The sequence below is a fragment of the Plectropomus leopardus genome, chromosome 6 (assembly GCF_008729295.1).
Source record: "Plectropomus leopardus isolate mb chromosome 6, YSFRI_Pleo_2.0, whole genome shotgun sequence".
Classification (NCBI taxonomy): domain Eukaryota; kingdom Metazoa; phylum Chordata; class Actinopteri; order Perciformes; family Serranidae; genus Plectropomus; species Plectropomus leopardus.
Genome location: NC_056468.1, coordinates 19,232,360 through 19,250,421, shown reverse-complemented (window position 1 = coordinate 19,250,421; position 18,062 = coordinate 19,232,360). Strand labels below are relative to the sequence as shown.

The following is an 18,062-nucleotide window of genomic DNA, read 5'->3' as shown; positions in this document are numbered from 1 at the left end:
AAAGCAGCAAGTCATCACATTAGTGACAACGAGCAGCTCAGTGAGCTAGCTTCAAACTCCGGGTTAGTTTTTAGTCTGCTGTTTTGTAGTTACGACGTACAATCGCCGCGAGTTTCGTTTGGACGCGCACGGTGCTCGACCCATTCATCTCCTCCAAACAAAGTTGTGGCTTCTCCGTTGTTTTGACATAAAGCTGACAAGATAACTGCTATGAAGGTTTCTCTGAAGCGAGAAAGAGAGGCTGAAGTGGACGACGATGACAACGAAGACAGAGGTACGTTTATATACTTGAAACGTTTGTGCTACGTTTAGTTAGCAGGTAGCTAGCTAATGCTAATGGCAGCTAGCCGAAAGTCTGTGTGTTTTTTCAAGTACGTATCGGGCCAGTCACTAAAACCACGTTACAGTGACGTTACAATGTAGTTTTAACAACGTTTAAACAAATGTACCGCCCTTCCACTTCAGTCAGTGTTGTAAAACCATCATCCTCCAATAACCGAAACGGTAGGTCAGCTAGCATGTGTATCCAGTTCATACTCAACCTACTGAACACAATCTTGTTTGACACTGTTAACTTTCTTTCACTTTATGTTGCAGTGGCAGCCAAAGTAGCCAGAGGACGTGTTGTAGAAGACCGGAGAAGTCGCCACTGCCCTTACCTTGACACCATAAACAGGCAAGATTTGAATGGGTTGAATGGTCATAGGTGGTGATAGTGCTAAATGCTAGTTAGCCAAGCCCTCCTCTATAGCTCTGCAGCTGATTCTCAGTTGTTTGTTTATCCATCAGGAGTGTGCTGGACTTCGACTTTGAGAAACTGTGCTCCATCTCTCTCTCCCACATCAATGTATATGCCTGCCTTATATGTGGAAAATACTTTCAAGGTAGGTGAATGATCTGACGTTTAACCAGGAATCAAACGCCTTGTAGTGCATGGACTGATCTACTCATGTTTGCGTCTTTGCAGGGAGAGGTTTGAAGTCCCATGCCTACACTCACAGTGTACAGTTTACCCATCACGTGTTCCTGAATCTGCACACTCTAAAGTTTTACTGTCTGCCAGACAACTATGAGATCATTGACTCTTCTCTAGAAGATATCACAGTAAGTAAAGTCATGGTGGAACAGGCTGATGGCATGTAATTGTCATATTGTCACCTACTTGTGCTAATACATTTTTAATTCATTTTCATGTTTAGCATGCTCATTAAAAACAGCTAAATCACACACTGAATGTTGTTATAAGTAGAGTTTAGATGTAAACAATCAATGTAATACTATAATTTGGATAGGGATGAACAATGTCAGTACGCCATCGGTATCAGCAGATTACTTCTTTAAAATGAAATGTATACGGCCCAAAATGAACATCTCTGCTGACATGAGAGGCCAATAAGATGATACACTAATTATGCTAATTTAATTAGTTAAAGTAGGTCAAATTTAGTCAGGTTTTGTCTCTTGTCAGGATTGTCTCAGGGAGAGCATCAAGCCTGTAAAAGTGGGGCACATTTTTTTGTTTGTAAAAATAAATATGGTATGTTTTACATGGATTCTTGGATAAAGTAGCTTAACATGATAAAAGTAGGCATAATGTGTGAATTCCACTAACGGAGAGACTTAATGTTCTCTGCATTTAGGTGGAAAAACATATGTGCTTACAGTATGTCGGTATTGGCAGATACTGTCAAAAATCCAATATTGTGCATCCCTAATTTTGGAGAGCAGTACAGCATACATATAGCATAAGTTAGATGTTGTTTTAAACCAGTTATACTCGAAGTATCACATTGTGATTAATCAGGTGCTGAGTCAAAGTACTGCACTGCGCAAACTGTACCTTTTTGTTTGTAATCTTTCGACTCTTTCTCACTTTCTCTACAGTATGTGCTGAAACCAACTTTCACCAAGCAGCACATTGCAGGGTTGGACAAGCAGGGTAAACTGTACCGAGCGTACGATGGTACGACCTACCTGCCAGGTATTGTTGGGCTTAACAACATCAAAGCCAATGACTACGCCAATGTGGTGTTGCAGGTATGAATAATATCATGACAGCTGCCACACTTGACCTTTTCTGGATTTGGTCATAAACTTTTTCAATACTTCTCCCAACATTTTGATGTTTGCCTCTTCTTCTTAGGCATTTTCCAATGTTCCACCTTTGCGAAACTACTTCCTGGAGGAGGAAAACTACAGGGGAATCCGCAGGCCACCGGGGGACATCATGTTTCTCTTGGTGCAGCGATTTGGAGAGCTGATGCGCAAACTCTGGAATCCAAGAAACTTTAAGGCCCATGTGTCTCCACATGAGATGCTGCAGGCTGTGGTGCTTTGCAGCAAGAAGAACTTCCAGATTACCAAGCAAGGTAATGTTTAAGTTACCAGAAACTGTACTACTGTACTATGCTATGCACTGCAGATCTCAAGTAGGATTTTAATACTTGCTGCTCTGTGGAGACTAGGTTGTGGTATTGATTGGTTGTTTTCTGTTTTGCAGGAGATGCTGTGGACTTCATGACGTGGTTCTTGAATGCTCTGCATGGTGCTCTTGGAGGCACAAAGAAGAAAGCATGTGAGTTGGGGGAGAATCAAAGGGATTTGATCTTTGGTGTAATCAAAATATATGCTAATTAAGTCTTTCAATTCAGATTTGAGTTTTGCACATTAATATCAGAAAAACGTTAAGTTTTACATCAAATATTAATATTTCAGTTTATGTCATTCTCTAAGGTTGAATTTTATTTAGAGTTGATTTAAGCATGTACAATCTTCTATGCATGTTTGATATATTATTGATTGTCAGAAGAATGTGAATTAACTACTTTCCTAATTTGTCTTTCTCCCCTCATAGCAATCATTACAAAAGCATTTCAAGGCTCCATGCGGATCTTCTCCAAGAAGCTTCCACACCCAGATTTAGTGAGTTTTTGCTTGCGTTATGGAATCATTAATTAACACGTGGAATAAACAAAGTGAACTCTGCAAAGTGTGCATTGACTTTATGTTGATTTATGTGAAAATGTGATTTAAGGTCCTTTAACAGAATCCACATGTTCTTTTATTTTCCAGACACCAGAGGAGAAAGAGGCACTACTCGTGACAGAGGAGTACCAGGAGCAGATGTCTGAGTCCACCTTCCTGTTTCTGACCCTTGACCTCCCGACTGCTCCGCTGTACAAAGATGAGAAGGAGCAGCTCATTATTCCGCAGGTCCCCCTCTTCAACATCCTGGGCAAGTTCAATGGCAGCACAGAGAAGGTACCGATTCACTTATATCTCCTTGTCTCAAATATAATATCCAAAACAAAATGAAAGTGTGGAAAACGACTAAAAGCATTGCTGCAATGCAATAGTATTTACATAAAAAGCTTAGGTTGTGATGTTGATGTGTGTTTTTTATCTTTTCTTTTTTTACCCAAAACTGAATGATGGCATTTTAACATAGTGAAACCGAGTGGCATTTTAGGTGGGAAAAAAATGGTGGGGCAAAAACTGCTCTGGACAGATGCAAAAGCAGAAAAAAACATAATGAGCTGTATCTGTTCCCACACAATTAAACTCAGATGAAATCCAACTAAGCACATATCTGTTCTTCTCAATGTGCTGTTATACTCATAGTCACCCGTTTGTATGGACTGTCCGTTTGGGTTGCTTTGTGTGCTCTGTCATGTAAACCTAATTTTACTGTGCTGTCCTGCTGCTTTCATGTTTTTTAAGCTTCCCAGGAAGATGCTTGAGATTCTGAAAGCTTGTGCGTTCATGATGACTGTAGTTATGATCTTCTGTTAAAGAAACATATGAACGTCTGCCATCTTCAAACAAATGATGACCACAATACAAAACAAATAGCCATTGAAACTGCAGTGGAGCGGAGCACCCAGTAGCTCACCTGGTAGAGTGGGTGCCCCATGCACGGAGGCTGCGTGTCCTGGCTGCAGTGGCCGAGGGTTCAACTCCAACCTGCAGCCCTTTGCTGCAATTCATCCCTTCTCTCTCCCCCTTTCACTCTCTCTCCTACTTCTAATAAAGGCAAAAGACAAAAGATAATTATTTAAATTGCAGAGGAGCAAAAGGCTATTAGCCCAACTTTCTTTCAAACTTGCGCCACCCGCTTTTATTGGTTTTTATATTTAGCACTCTAAATATCCGTGCGTGCTTTCCTATCTCATCTACACTCAGGAGTACAAAACCTACAAAGAGAATTTTCTCAAAAGGTTCCAGCTGACCAAACTGCCTCCGTACCTCGTCTTTTGCATCAAAAGATTCACCAAGAACAACTTCTTTGTGGAAAAGAACCCCACAATTGTCAACTTTCCGATCACGTAAGTGCAGCTTATATACTATGATTTAAGTGTGTTGATTATAGTAAAGAATGGTTATTATTATTATTATTGTTGTTGTACATTGTAATTCTTGTGAGATGTGATGTGTTGGACAGGTGTATTTTTCCACAGTATGAATAAGCACTTGCTCATGTTGTCACTTTTGTTTCTGCTTCGACAGGAACGTTGACCTCCGTGAGTACTTGACAGAAGAAGCTCAAGTAACAGAGAAAAACACAACTTATGACCTCGTCGCCAATGTAGTGCATGATGGGAAACCCACTGAGGGAGCGTACAGAATACATGTTCTGCATCATGTAGGTCACAGTCAGACATTTCTGAAATGATTTCTGGTGGCATTTCCGCAAACAACCTAACAAATGCACCACATTGTGTTTTGACCAAGCCAGTGTTGTGTTATTGGACATTCAAATAGTATCTCTTTGTTTAATCAGGGAACTGGGAAGTGGTACGAGATGCAGGACCTGCAGGTGACTGACATTCTTCCCCAGATGATCACGTTGTCAGAGGCCTACATCCAGGCAAGTCCCCCCCACTCATTCTGTGCGTGTAGGAAAAAAATGCAAATGTTGTAGAGCCTCAGCTCCATAATTTTCTGTGCAACCGAAAATTACATAACAAATTAATCACCTTTCATTTGTTGGTGCTCACAGCTCAGTTGTATATCTTTACATTTTTTAAGGCTAATCTGTAGGACAGTATTTCCCAAATGGGGATACGGGTACCCCTAGTACTGCAGTGGGTACTTGAACAAGTAAAAAAATATAAATCTAAGTTTGATAAATAACATTTTATAGTAAATATTCCTATTTTCAATCCAATCATTACCTTCAGTTACATTCAACTGCCACAACAAATGCACAATCATCATGTTTGTTTTTTACATTTGTTCTTTGGGTATTTTTTAAATACTACTGCCTTCCTGTGCTTTGCAAGAGAATTGTGATGTTTTAGTGGTGATTTTTGCTAGTAAATGTAGTGGATATGTTATGTCTTTGTAAAACATTGTCAGATGTGGTGATGCACATTATTAGGTCAAAGTATTATCAGTTTTAGTGTAAATATTCCTTCAGCAGTTTTCTAGACCTGTATCATTTAAATATTTCTCATACCAGACTGCAGTTTTAAATCATTAAGTAAAAAAAAAAAATTTCCCTCCCAGATCTGGAAGAGACAAGAGAGCGACGATGACACAAACAACCACACAGGGGTGTAAGTGAGGCTGGATTTTTCTCAGTGTGAATGGCCGGAAGTGTTGTCACCATTTTGGAAATGACCTTGGTATTTAAGTGAGTGAAAATAACAACCGAATATAGATTAAGAGTGGCAAAAAATAATCAGGACTTTTTCTTTATAGCCACATAAAACAGATAAATGTACATCTCCTGTTTTTTTTCACAGTTTTATGCTTTTACTATGTGGTTTCCAAATAAATGAATGCCAGGACACATGTCTCTGTATGTACGTTGACTATTAATATAAAATGGTCACAGAACGGCAATAAGATAACAGAAGCAGCAGCTCTGCCGCTTTATTGAATAGTCAGTCATTCACGTGATCTTTTATACATACAGATAGCTCATCTTATGTAATGACATTTTTGTGCAATTTCCACATTCATAATGGCACATAAAGCAATCTACAGAACAGCAAAGTTCACAAAACTTAACAACTGCGGAAACTGATGTTTCAGACTGAATCCCAGCCTCAGTCTTGTGACACTTCATGCAAACTGGAGCAGTTCATGATGAATATATATGGCTTATTGGTGAAGATTGCACATATGATGAATAATGTCTACCAAAAGTAAGAAAAAAAGTTGATCAGTGCAAAACATTTATAAAGGTTCCAGTGCTGATCAGTGTAATACATTTGTAAAGAGAAAGTAGTTGTGCGCACACAGGCTGGCAGTTTGGTTCACTCCTTCCACATGTATTTCTCACAAAAGGCCTGGTTCTGTAAATTAAAATAGAAACATGATGTGAAACAGAAATCCACTTAACATAATCACATGAGTACTGTTGTTGTTAGCAGGCTAGGACAGGAAAGAAGACAGCGCTGTGTGTCTTTTTTTTATATGCAGACCCTGATAGTATTACCTAAGACAATGAAAACAATTTGGATCAATAGGCTAAAAACCTGAACAAAAGAGAAGATGCGCACAGTGGACTCAAATAAGAGTTAATCGAGTCCTGTACAGTACATGAGAAAAGCTGCTGCAGGCGTTATGGTTGTGAAATATCCCCCTCAGGATGTGTGACGATGGCAAAAGATTTTGATTTAATTGAAAAACGTTATGCATGTTGCATTCTGTAATTTTGTGATTATAACTTACACCACACTTCTGAGCAGTTTGAACGTCTTTGCACCAGTAGCTCGGTCCCCAAGTGCAACGGTTCTTTCCCAGTGGCTCCAGCTTTTTTGGGGCAACACACAAGTCAGCTCTCTGCAGAATAGAGGAGACAAAAGACTCAGAAAATATACCAGACCAAAGAATATATGTTCATGAGTACTGAAGTGGCTACGAACATGATTTCCAAAAGCACTATGAGCCCTAGTCCAGGCACCAACACTACTGATGTTGCATGGGCTGCAGCTCATCATACTGTTGTAAATAATATTAGAAATCAGCTGTATACTCTTTAGTCACCAAAGGAAATGTGCTGCTGCAGATGATGGTAGAATTCATGACAGTCACTAATTTCACTCATTAAGACGCGTAGACCCTCTGACAGAAAGCCTGTTCCCTCCTTTACTGTGAACTCTTGTGGATCTGTAATGCTGTGGATATACATGTTTCCTCTTTGTTCTTCTGGTGAGACCGGTCATCGTATACATGCACGTGACTGTTTTTGTAAAAGAGCTAATTCTTACCTCACAAGCATGTGGAACATCCATCTGGTTTCCCAAAACCTTCTGCAGTCGGGAGCCGTAGATTTGGGTGAAAGCCTCACACTGAAAAAAAGTACAAAAGTTCCTTATATTTATGCAAAGTCAAAAAGATTTTCTTTTCGTAGTTTATCTGTTTTAAAAACGTCTTAAATTACTATTGAAATCTCTAAGCAATAAGTTGTCAGTTGTCGTGATTTGTGAAGGATTGTTAGTAGCGAGCACTGAGGGATATTTAGTGTTAGTGGGAGCTGAGGGTCAGACCTTGGGGATGGCATTGGGGTGAAGGACACACACAGACTGGAGGAAAGAGGAAGTCTGAGGTTCGGTGGAGTTGACACCCAGGTGAAGTCGGCTCAGCACAGCCAACGTGCGGCATGAGTCACAGTCAGAGGGTAGGAACAACTCTGGGGAATCAGTAGAGCGTTAAACTTGGTGGTGGAAATCTGAGGCTCACATCCAACCAGTAAGCAAATGATGGCTAAGTGTTTTCATTAGTGATGACTGACCTGGAGCAGGCTGCTCTTTGAACAAACAGAGGTGCAGAAGTGTGCATATTGTGGTCGGTGCAGCAGATGACAAGAGGAATTCGACTATCTCTGCGCCATATTTGTCGATAAAGTCGTCACACTGGTCCTTGTAGCTGTGTGGCATGAGATCGCACACCTCCCCCATGAGCTTCATTAGAGCGTCCTGCAGGCCAACAGAGAGCAGAGGTTTACATGATGTGATCTGTTTATTAGGGATAATATGTTTCTGATGTAATACAGGAACAAAAGTCACCTCAGTCATATTTTTGGGCAACAGGGTCTCCATTTTCTTGATGATAAACAAGCACAGGCTGCAAACTGGGTTGAACTGCCCCTAGAAAGAGCATAAGCTGATCAGAGAGCAATTTATAGTATGAAAATAAAAAAGCACAAGTTTCACTTTCAACTTCAGTGTAACATCCACTTCTGCTTTCTCATACTAACATGGGTGCCAGTGGCTGTGCCGAGCGCAGAGCTGAATGTGTCTTTACTGGTGGTGTGTTGAAGTTTGAGCAGGTCCTCTTCCTTGTGGGCAGCACAAAGTCCGAAAACCATACAGGTGTCTCCTGGTTTCTACATAAAAACATATTATCTTGCATCAAAAGCTGGTCATATAAAGCGTTAATTCTTTTTCCCACATGTCAATTAAAGAAGCCTTAATAGACGCTAAACTCACCAGGTGACCAGGTGTCTGCTGCAAGACTTTTGGCAGATTCATCTTCACCTGTGAATCACACTCTGATGCCTGTTCTTTTGGGAGGTGCTGACACAGAGCGTGCAGGGTTTCATACACAGTCTCCTGCAAAAGCACAGTAGTTAGTGCATAGTCTGTGTTGTGGCGAGAATAATGGGTGTCTTCTTGGCAATGTACAAAGCCAGCACGAGCAAAATAGCTTGGCAAATGCACGCTTTTGTGATCAAGTCATATTTTGATGCTCTGACTGAGGCTGGCATGTTACCAGATTATCACTGTATGATTATGGTGGCCTAAACAGTTCACAGGAGTGATTTTGTTGCAATATCTATAGAAAATTTGATATAATAATGTTATCAGTCAAATTCATAACTGTTGTGTTTTGTCCCTACGACGGTAGGGAGGTGGAGTCTTTATCCAAATTGTACAAAAGCAAACAAATACGAATTAAACTTAACGGATAGTGAAAAGGCAACTAGATGGTGAGGGTAGAGGGAGACAACGTGAGACAGGATAGAAACAAAAGATATGTAAGAGGCGCTGGATTATTTACACTATATTTATCATATGTATATCATTAATATGATGCTAATTTTTAGTCGATACTGTTATATATCGCAAGAGATTCAAATATTGGAAATTGTAAATAAGATAAGGGTACAGAGATCACAGCTGCTGGGTGTGTCTTCCAGTTTCCTCATTTACAAGGGCCACAAACCAAGCCCATGTGGTCAATAATATGAAGTTAAGAGAAAGTAAAGTCAAACTGTGGCAGTGAATAAGTCGTCAACATCCTCACCTTAGTGTCTCTGCTTGAAATCATGTTGGCGGACAGCTGGATGATCTGGCTGCACTCTGAACACACATCCATTGTCTTTATAATGAGTAACCACAGAAACATAATTATGCAGACATAAAGGCATTCATCCATTCAAACATGTCAGTATTATCCTTCCTTCTGCTGATAGCTCAAATGCACTGTTTGTTGCTGAACCCCGATAACTGTAGGTGAAAGAAACATTAACAGAAAAATGCAAAGAAACATACATATTCAGAAAACATACTTAAAGCACGGACAGTACCGTATATGTATGTTTTACTTTTAAAATGTATAGGCTATAGCATTACCATCGAAACATCTGACAAAACGGGTGATAATAGGGGAAATAAAGTCAGGTTTACCAGAGATTTCTGTTTGATGAATGACACAGGATCTGTGATGAACCTGGACTCCGCTTTAAAACAGAAAGAGAAATGAGAAACAGGGATAAAGCGACCGTTTTAAAAGGTTACAAAAATAGAAATATTTCAGCACTGGGCAGAATATAGCTAGATCGCCTTTTTTTTGTAAAGTAAATATGTGTCAGCCATAAACAACCCATAACAACCAGATTTTTGACAGCAGAATTAATGGCGACTAGTCAGGTGACAGTGATAAAGACATGGAGGCCGTCGGCAGTAAATGTTGATCTTACCGGGCCACGGGGACACCGCGAGGACCAGCAGGATGAGGCCAGAGGCTGACATGGTGCGAGGCAGTGGGAGACAATATGAAGCGTAGATGATTTTTGGGCTATGATAATACAGTCAGGCAGAGCTTCGTTTCTTCTTCTCTCTTAGCTTTGAGGGCGGTTGGTAAACAGCGTGTTATGTGCTTTATCGCCACCTTCTGCTTCGGAGTTTGGACCAGAGATTAAAGGGATAGTTCAGATTTTTTTGAAGTGGGGTTGTATGAGGCACCTATAGCCAGTGTATTATAGTGCATACATCACATTATAGTATGTCGATCAGCGCGTCCCCAGTTCCTGCAGGTAGAAGTATTGATATGGAGGATAAGCGATGTACTGCTGTGGACAGGGGCATGGACGGTTCATGAGACAATGGGCCCCTGGGAACAGATAATTAAAGGGCCCCACCACCACATAGGCAAGGCAGCTTCAGTTGTATAGCACATTTAATACAACAGGACAATTCAAAGTGCGTTACAGACCAGTAAAATATAAACCATATTAAACAATAGTCTTACTACAAAAGAGTAAAGAGAAACAATATAAAAAGTAAAATTAATAACAAAAAAATAAAAAAATAAAAACAGCATTAAAAGTAGCAAAAGTGCAGATAAGATGTGCAAAGATAAAATGATTATTAAAAACTATTTCAAATCTTGTTTAAACATAAGTTGGCTTGGACTTAAAAGTAGTTGGAGTCATAGGAGTCAGACACATTATTTTTGCTGGTTTTACATCTCTTAAAGTCGTTATGCATCTTTTGGTGTTTGCATCTCCCTGTGGTTATTTTGGGTTGTTGTTTTTTTTTTTTTTTTTTTTAGGTAAGTTTTGTGTCTTTTTCTTTAAAATCGTTTTGAGTCTCTTCCTGGTTGGTAGGTGTTAATTTGCCATTTTCTATTTTGCAATCAAAGACCAGGGCCCCCCCCTAACACTTTGTCCAAACCGTACCTCTATTATTAAGTAATCTAAATACATAGGAATGTCAACCTGAATTGTTTTGCATTTCTTTTTTGAAATACAGTTCATAACTCATGTTTCCAAAGGTACCAGTAGATGGCAGCAGAGCAGAGGAAATATGCAGTGCTCAAGCTAGATGTCTCCCTGTAATGTTGTTTAGCCCAGTGTGTCATAAACATAAGAGGTTTAATTTCTCACATAGGTAAGGGATATAAACAGAGCAGTTGCAGATGCCCCCAGTTATGATGCTTTCCACTGCAGATGACATCACAGAAATAGGGTATGGCACATTGGCAGTGAAATCTGGTCTGCAGTTGCCCGGCCTTATTGGTTGATTGCCTGAAAACTGCAGACCAGATTTCACTGCGCATGTGCTGTACCCCAAATGTGTGACATCATTTGAGACCATGGCTTCTCCTCTTTCCAACCTCCTTGAAGTGCATCAGGAAGTACACAACCTTGCATCTATTTGTCTTAAGTTTTTTGAGTGTTTTATCTATAGAGCATCCTGTGCATTTTGGAGCTACAGTGGTTAACTACATTTCCCATGTGTGGCCAATGAAAAGGCGCAGCTGTGTTCTATTTGATGTCGTTATAATCCTTGAGTTTTCCTTTTGCCATCATGAAGGTCAGGTTACTGGGCTGTATTATTAAATACATGCACTGGATGTTGTTGCACTCAACCTTCCTTTCTCCATGTGGGATGTAGGGTCTGATCTAAGAAAATAATCCATCCATGCACTTTTGCTGCATTTTATAGAGCGGAGTTGCAGTGGCAGCATGCCCCGCAACTTCACTCCACTAAACAAGAAGTTGATTGTTTAAGCAATATCTGTAACTTCCAAACTAGAGAGCAGTGCATAGGGACTCTGTAGCGTCTCCCAGAGCTCTATCTGCTAAGACACTCCTCAAAGCTGATCAAAAAAAGTAATCCCTCTTCACAAATGACCTACAAGTTGCCCAAAGGCCATCTGCCAACTTTATGCAGATGACGCTTTCATATCTGCATCAACTAAGTCACCCAGTAAACCAGAGCGATCCTAGCTGCATACTTGGATGGTACACATCAGGGGCTGCAACACGGTCACCTTGTCTTGAAATAATAAACAAAACAAAACGTTTCTATATGTTTCTCCGTTAGAAAACATGGCTAACTTGACAATTTAAAAATTGGGAGTGGAATGAAGAAATAAGGAAGGTCAGTGATTTCAAGTTCGTAGGAGTCCTCTTAGATCTACACCTCAAATTTGATGAACATTTATAGAAAAAAGAAAAATTCAAATACAGTGAAGACCAGCCTTAATTGTTTCAAATTAATCAGGCACTATATATATTATATAGTTATATATATGAGTATTTTATTTGATTACCATGAAAAACTGCAGTGCATTTGTAGTGCACTGCAGTTTAATAATACTGACAGCTGTATATTTTAATCACACTATACATGTATAAGCCCAGCTAGTGACAAGGGTTGAACATTTGCCATAGCTAAAAACTTTTTGCAGCGCATCAGTTTCTTTCTCTGTATTGGAGCTATGTTAAATTGCGTTGTCCCCTAAATTCTAATTCAAATGCCATCTGTAAATCTGACCTTTATGGAATTCTTATTGATGTCATACTTTGTTTATATGTTCTTGCACTGCATTATATTTATGGATGTCTCTGTTATGAAACAATCATAATGAGTGATCAAACCTGCTGCACTTGTCTTTTCTGCATTCTGCTTCTGTACTTGGTTGAACACTCAGTTTAGTCGTGACCATAAGTACACACACAACAACATGCAACCTGTCATTTTAATAATTGACCCTGTGTTGACAACTGTGCAGGTGCTCGCACGCCATTGTTCACTCAAATGTCCCAATGTATTAATGCGATAGCTAAACAGAAGCAAAAATATTAAAACCTGCAGCAAATAAATTTAAAGGGGGAAATACACCCATTTTCAAAATTCATACATGTTATTCCTTTGGTCTCAAAGGAAGTCCAAACAATATTAGTAAACATGAACAAATCTCTCCCAAATCCAAAAACTAGAGTGCAAAAACTTGTGATCAAGTTGTGATCACATCAAGTATAATATCTAAAGCAGCTCCACAGACAATAAATTGGGAGAGATGTAACTACAGATGTTACTGTACACTGAGAGCACACAGGGGAAAGACTATGGATCGGATTAATATGACGTCACACTAACAGTAGTTATCACTTATGGGTAGACAACTGGCAGTTGATTTTATTTGTAGAAATATGTAAAATTGGCAAACTTGTTCATTTCTGTTGTCATTTCCGGCCGTAACTGTAACATTTAATGATATGAAGTTAAACACAAAGGTGTATTTATTCTATGCACTGTGTTTATTTGCTAGCATCTTTACATATAAATATAATACATTAGCTCAGTTCTGGAAATGGCATTTCACATATACCCTTTTTGAAAGTAGAACAGTATCTTATCTCTAAGTATGAATTAAACAAAAATAATATTTGAGTGATCAGTTTCCATCATCACCTGAAACTATCCACCCGTCTGTTTTTATTGGCCAACACCCAACTCCACTGGGCGTATGCACAGACATTTCTGTTGAAGCCTCTGAAATATTTTTGTTGAAATAATTAGTCATGATTCAGTGTCATAACTATCTCATCTGTCATGCTTTCTCTTTGTTGTTTTAAGGTCTTACCATTGAGTGAGTTCACACTGTGTGTCATTTTAGTTCATAGGCCACCTAAGCCCCGTTTGACCTCATTTGGACTGTCCCATTTATTTGTTTCAAAGATGCTAGCAGGACCTGTAATACAGTTGCCTTAATAACCTATAAATAACAACACCTCCAAATGTTTTGCCGTTCTTTTAGTGTAAAGAACTACGTTATGAAAATGTCCTTCCATTTATAAAAACAGGCGATGAACAGCCTGAGATCTCTTTAGAAAAATAAATGCAATTTCAACAATATTCTCAATTTTTCCACATTTACCCTGTCAACTATTTACTGTAATTACATGTACATTTTTACATACAGCTCCACTACTGTGTTGCAATGGTGGCATCACCACACCAAACTAAAGTGGATGCTATTGAATATGACCGCAATAAGTATTCTTTTTTTTTTTTTTTCTTCAGAGAGCTGTATGCTGGTCAGGGTGTAAAAGCCTCTGAAGCAGCATTTTTACATAAAGCAGATGAATCACTGTTTACCTCCGCCCTGAAACCTGGCACTGCAAAGCCTTTACAGGTTCATCAATACTAGGTGTGTAAAGTTATCTAGCGGGCCAGACTGGACCTCTTGGCGTGCTGTGTGTTTGACATGCCTGTTTTACATCGACATGGATAATTAGGTTTTTGGATTGTCCCATTTATTTGTTTGAGCATGTACACTCCATGTATTGTACAGGACCATCAAGCTCCATAAACTGGTAATTCATGCATAAGTAAACACACTAATTCAGTGTAGTTACATGTACATAAATAACCTGTTTATGAGGCTTATGATCATAATGGGGATATGGTGTTTACATGAACACAGAGAAATTGGGTTATTCTTATTCTGCGTATATATATTTGTTTGTTTTAGAGTACTCCAGCTAGCATATTTGGTTTTCTTATAAATGGAATATGGTGTTTACATGCACAAACATGTAAAAGGGATACTCCAAAAACCTAATCATAAACTGGTTATTTATAATCTGTAATTCTAATCCAAGATGAACACAGATTTCGAATGGCAGGGGGAGTGTTTCTGCAGTTCTATAACTTTTGATACATTTACAGGTTATCTTTTTCTTTTATAGCCGTTTATTTTCATAATGAATTAACAGAATGTATATTGTAGAAATTCCTAAAGACAAGAACAAATCATGAGGGTCTTTGTTGTTGTATCTGTTATATAGCATTATAAAGAAACAAACAAATCTATATCAGCTAACAGAACTGAAGCATTATTTCAAAATATCCAAAGCATACAACATGCAGAGATAGTATGGAAACGTGCACTTGTCATTATTGCCACATAGGTTTACATTATTGTTAAAGACGCATCTTTCTCTGGCAGCCTGAGGTGTAAGAGCTTCCCCTGCCTGCATTGAAACAACTCTTCTTATTCTGCGTCTTTTGCTTTTGCTTTTGCCTGCAGGCCTTTTTCTGTGTTTCCTCATCCCTTTGACGCCATTTCTTCATGAATCACTAATGGTTGCATAAAACAGGTTTTAGCTGTAAATTAGTGGGTTTATCCCTGCAGACTACAGACAGAACACTTAACATCACTTCAAACAATGATCTTAATGACACTGCCAAAATGATCACATATTTCCTTTTTGTAACATGAATCATTTTACCTGCAGCAGAGAGGCTGATCCTGACAGCTGTCACTGAGCTCACCAAACAAAACAAAACTTAAATTAATTAACCAGTGTTCACTCATAAGCAATTTAATGTATTAATAATCTAACATTATATGAAAATCATAACTCAAATTGAAACTTCATTGCTTTATCCCATATAAAAGATATTACATAAAATAAATGCCATATAAGAAACCATGGTTTTCCTGGGACCTGAGCTTTTTTAAGTTTTTTTAATGTCTCTTAACTATTTGGGATTGGAAGGGCCTGAAAAGTATGAAAACCTAAGCATTGTCTTTGAACAATAAGTAGTTGTGGGAAAAAGAAAAAGTGTCTCCCCCCCCCATAGTATCAAGTGAGTAATACATTTTCAAATGTTATTTCAGTGTCTGAATATTGTTGTACAAAAGCAAAAATACAAACAATGGAACATTTGTTCAATGTTTTGTAACTCTAAGGGTTAGGGGGGCACTGTTCCAGTCTGAAACTATTTAAACTTACCATTTTAATGCCTGAACATGGCTGTGCATATCTAAAAATCTTGTGATCTGTTCATTTTGAAACTCTGTATGATTTTTTTTATTTCTTGCTCTATTTTCCAAGTTAGGAATGTACTTTTTGTTTATAGGAACAGTCCGTAACACTCAACTGGCCTGTGAAATGCAGCGATAATACCATGATTCATTGTAAATGTCCTCAAATCAGATGATAGTTAAGTCCTAATTTCCTAAAACAAGAACTTCCTAATTATTAGTGTTTGTGTTGTTCCTGTTGATAAAATTGGTCATATCAAACTACAAATTTTATTAAACATACATAAACATTCTCAACTAATTGATTTTGATCAGGTTTTGTTTCTTGTTGCTTGTTGTGTTGGGAATCGGCTGTTGACTGACTTGGTAGGCATGACTGGTATTTTGTTTTGACATGGATTAGTGTATTAAACTTTTGCTACCACTGGACGGCTCAAAGAAAGAGTTCACGAACGAGGATAACAGGTCTAAGTTGAAGTATAAATTATGTATAAGGTGCAGCAAACCCAAAAGGTAATTTCCTTGTATGAGGACGTAGGGTAAGAATATAAATGAGTGTCCTATCAAGAAACAACTACCAGTGTCCCTACAGCTGGGGTTGGGAGCCTGTAGTAATTAACTTAAGGTTTGATGAGCCACGCATGACATTTCCTGGAACTGTTTGTAAAGCACTGACTCCTGCAGCCACAAACATTTCACATGCACTCCACCTCTCTTGTAATGATGGTACAACACCATTATGTAAGGGTTAGAAAGACTGCTTTCCTGTAGTTAGACTGCATGTACGCTGTGGTGTTCATTATGCTCTGATGCGTCTTCATACCATCTGCACACGTGACAAAAAAGTCCAAGATGTTTTCACTTTATTACAGACATTAAGGTTATTATCAGACAATATAAAGTCATGAAATTTTAGACATTTGTCCACTTTGATTCTGTAGATCATAACACACTAGCATGGTGTTTGATATCACGCTCCACACCACACAGAACATTTAGTAAGGAGCTGCTGGAGACCAGCACTACATGAGCTATGGGCCATAACATAATCTGCACACCTAATATGGTTCACTATCATTCGTTCAGAAGTAAACTAATTGGATTTTGTATTTGATTAGATTGGATGAAATCTTGAAAATAGGCTTTTCAAAACAGAAAAAAAGGTTTCTAAAATCGTATTAGATGATGTGATCAAGGCTTGACTTATCCCAGACTTATGGAACAAAACGCAGAAAAATGTTTAAATTTGCTTTGAAAAACAGGTGCAAAAGTAAGATGAACTAACTGATCCTGGATTTTAAAACATATGATTTCCTTATCTGGATCATGCTTGACCCAGATTCAGTTTTATAAACAACTGGACCCTGAGTAATTCAGGCTTTTCTCCTGGGTTGTGATTATAATTGTGAACCTACATAAAAATGGTTTGGGACATGGATCATTTTGCAAAGACATTAGAAAAGAAATCAAACAACTTCCAACTTCTATAATGTCAGCTTGGTCTCTTCCAGCAAACACAGAGCTTGCAGGTCGTTCTTTAATTTGGTGGAAACAAACAAGCAGTTCGAAACTTATTAAAAACACTTCTGTATACAGAAAATTGTTGATTCTACTACTACCTCTAATTAAAGCAGATAGGCGCAAATATCAGGACAAAAAACAAACTAGCATATTGCATAATTACAAGGATTTCCTTCTTGTAACACGAGTCACCTAGCAGATGTTTAACATGCTCTGGAGAGGCTTTATGGCACTGATCCAGACCGCTTGCACTGTGCTGTCCTGCTGTGCAAACCAAACTAAACTGAAATTAATGAGTTTCACAAAGTTTATCAATTTTACAGATACTGAAGTAGAACATCATATGCAAATCTAATGTGTACAAACATAAAAAAAGTCAGCTTTGTCTCTTCCAGAAAACAGAGTTAGCAGGTTGTTCTTAAATTTTATGAAAGTAAACAGGCAGTTTTTCTCATTAATTTGAAAGGACTTCTGTATTCAGGAAAACAAGTATTCAGTGCAGATGATGCTGATGAGACCAAATATGAGGAAACACACACAAAAAAAAATACTTGTACGTTCCATCTTCAGTGTTCCAAAAAGAAACATGCACAAAAGACAATGGAGAAAGTATGAGAAACCCACAGACTGACAGAGTCCATGTATGAGGAACACACGCACGCAGATACAATAATAAAAAACTAACATCAACAGAATAAACATAGTCAGGTTCAGAGACTGTGAAATTATAGCCTGGTCCA

At 38.5% G+C, this 18,062-nt stretch overlaps 2 protein-coding genes across 2 annotated transcripts; one reads left to right on the top strand and one right to left on the bottom strand.

Moving 5' to 3' along the window:
* Positions 1–89: 89 nt before the first annotated feature.
* usp39 (ubiquitin specific peptidase 39) lies at positions 90–6,329 on the top strand. Its single transcript, XM_042488153.1, has 13 exons — positions 90–274; positions 598–676; positions 790–884; positions 968–1,104; positions 1,885–2,037; positions 2,144–2,369; positions 2,501–2,575; positions 2,855–2,922; positions 3,073–3,261; positions 4,183–4,325; positions 4,507–4,642; positions 4,781–4,867; positions 5,509–6,329. The coding sequence occupies exons 1-13, from the start codon at positions 211–213 to the stop codon at positions 5,560–5,562; spliced, it is 1,506 nt and encodes a 501-aa protein (XP_042344087.1). The 5' UTR covers positions 90–210; the 3' UTR covers positions 5,563–6,329.
* Positions 5,848–10,063, bottom strand: sftpbb (surfactant protein Bb). Its single transcript, XM_042488154.1, has 11 exons — positions 9,935–10,063; positions 9,642–9,694; positions 9,259–9,333; positions 8,442–8,564; positions 8,210–8,338; positions 8,019–8,099; positions 7,745–7,928; positions 7,500–7,642; positions 7,221–7,301; positions 6,682–6,792; positions 5,848–6,302 (listed from the first exon to the last, which is right to left on the bottom strand). The coding sequence occupies exons 1-11, from the start codon at positions 9,984–9,986 to the stop codon at positions 6,264–6,266; spliced, it is 1,071 nt and encodes a 356-aa protein (XP_042344088.1). The 5' UTR covers positions 9,987–10,063; the 3' UTR covers positions 5,848–6,263.
* Between the last annotated feature and the right edge of the window lie 7,999 nt (positions 10,064–18,062).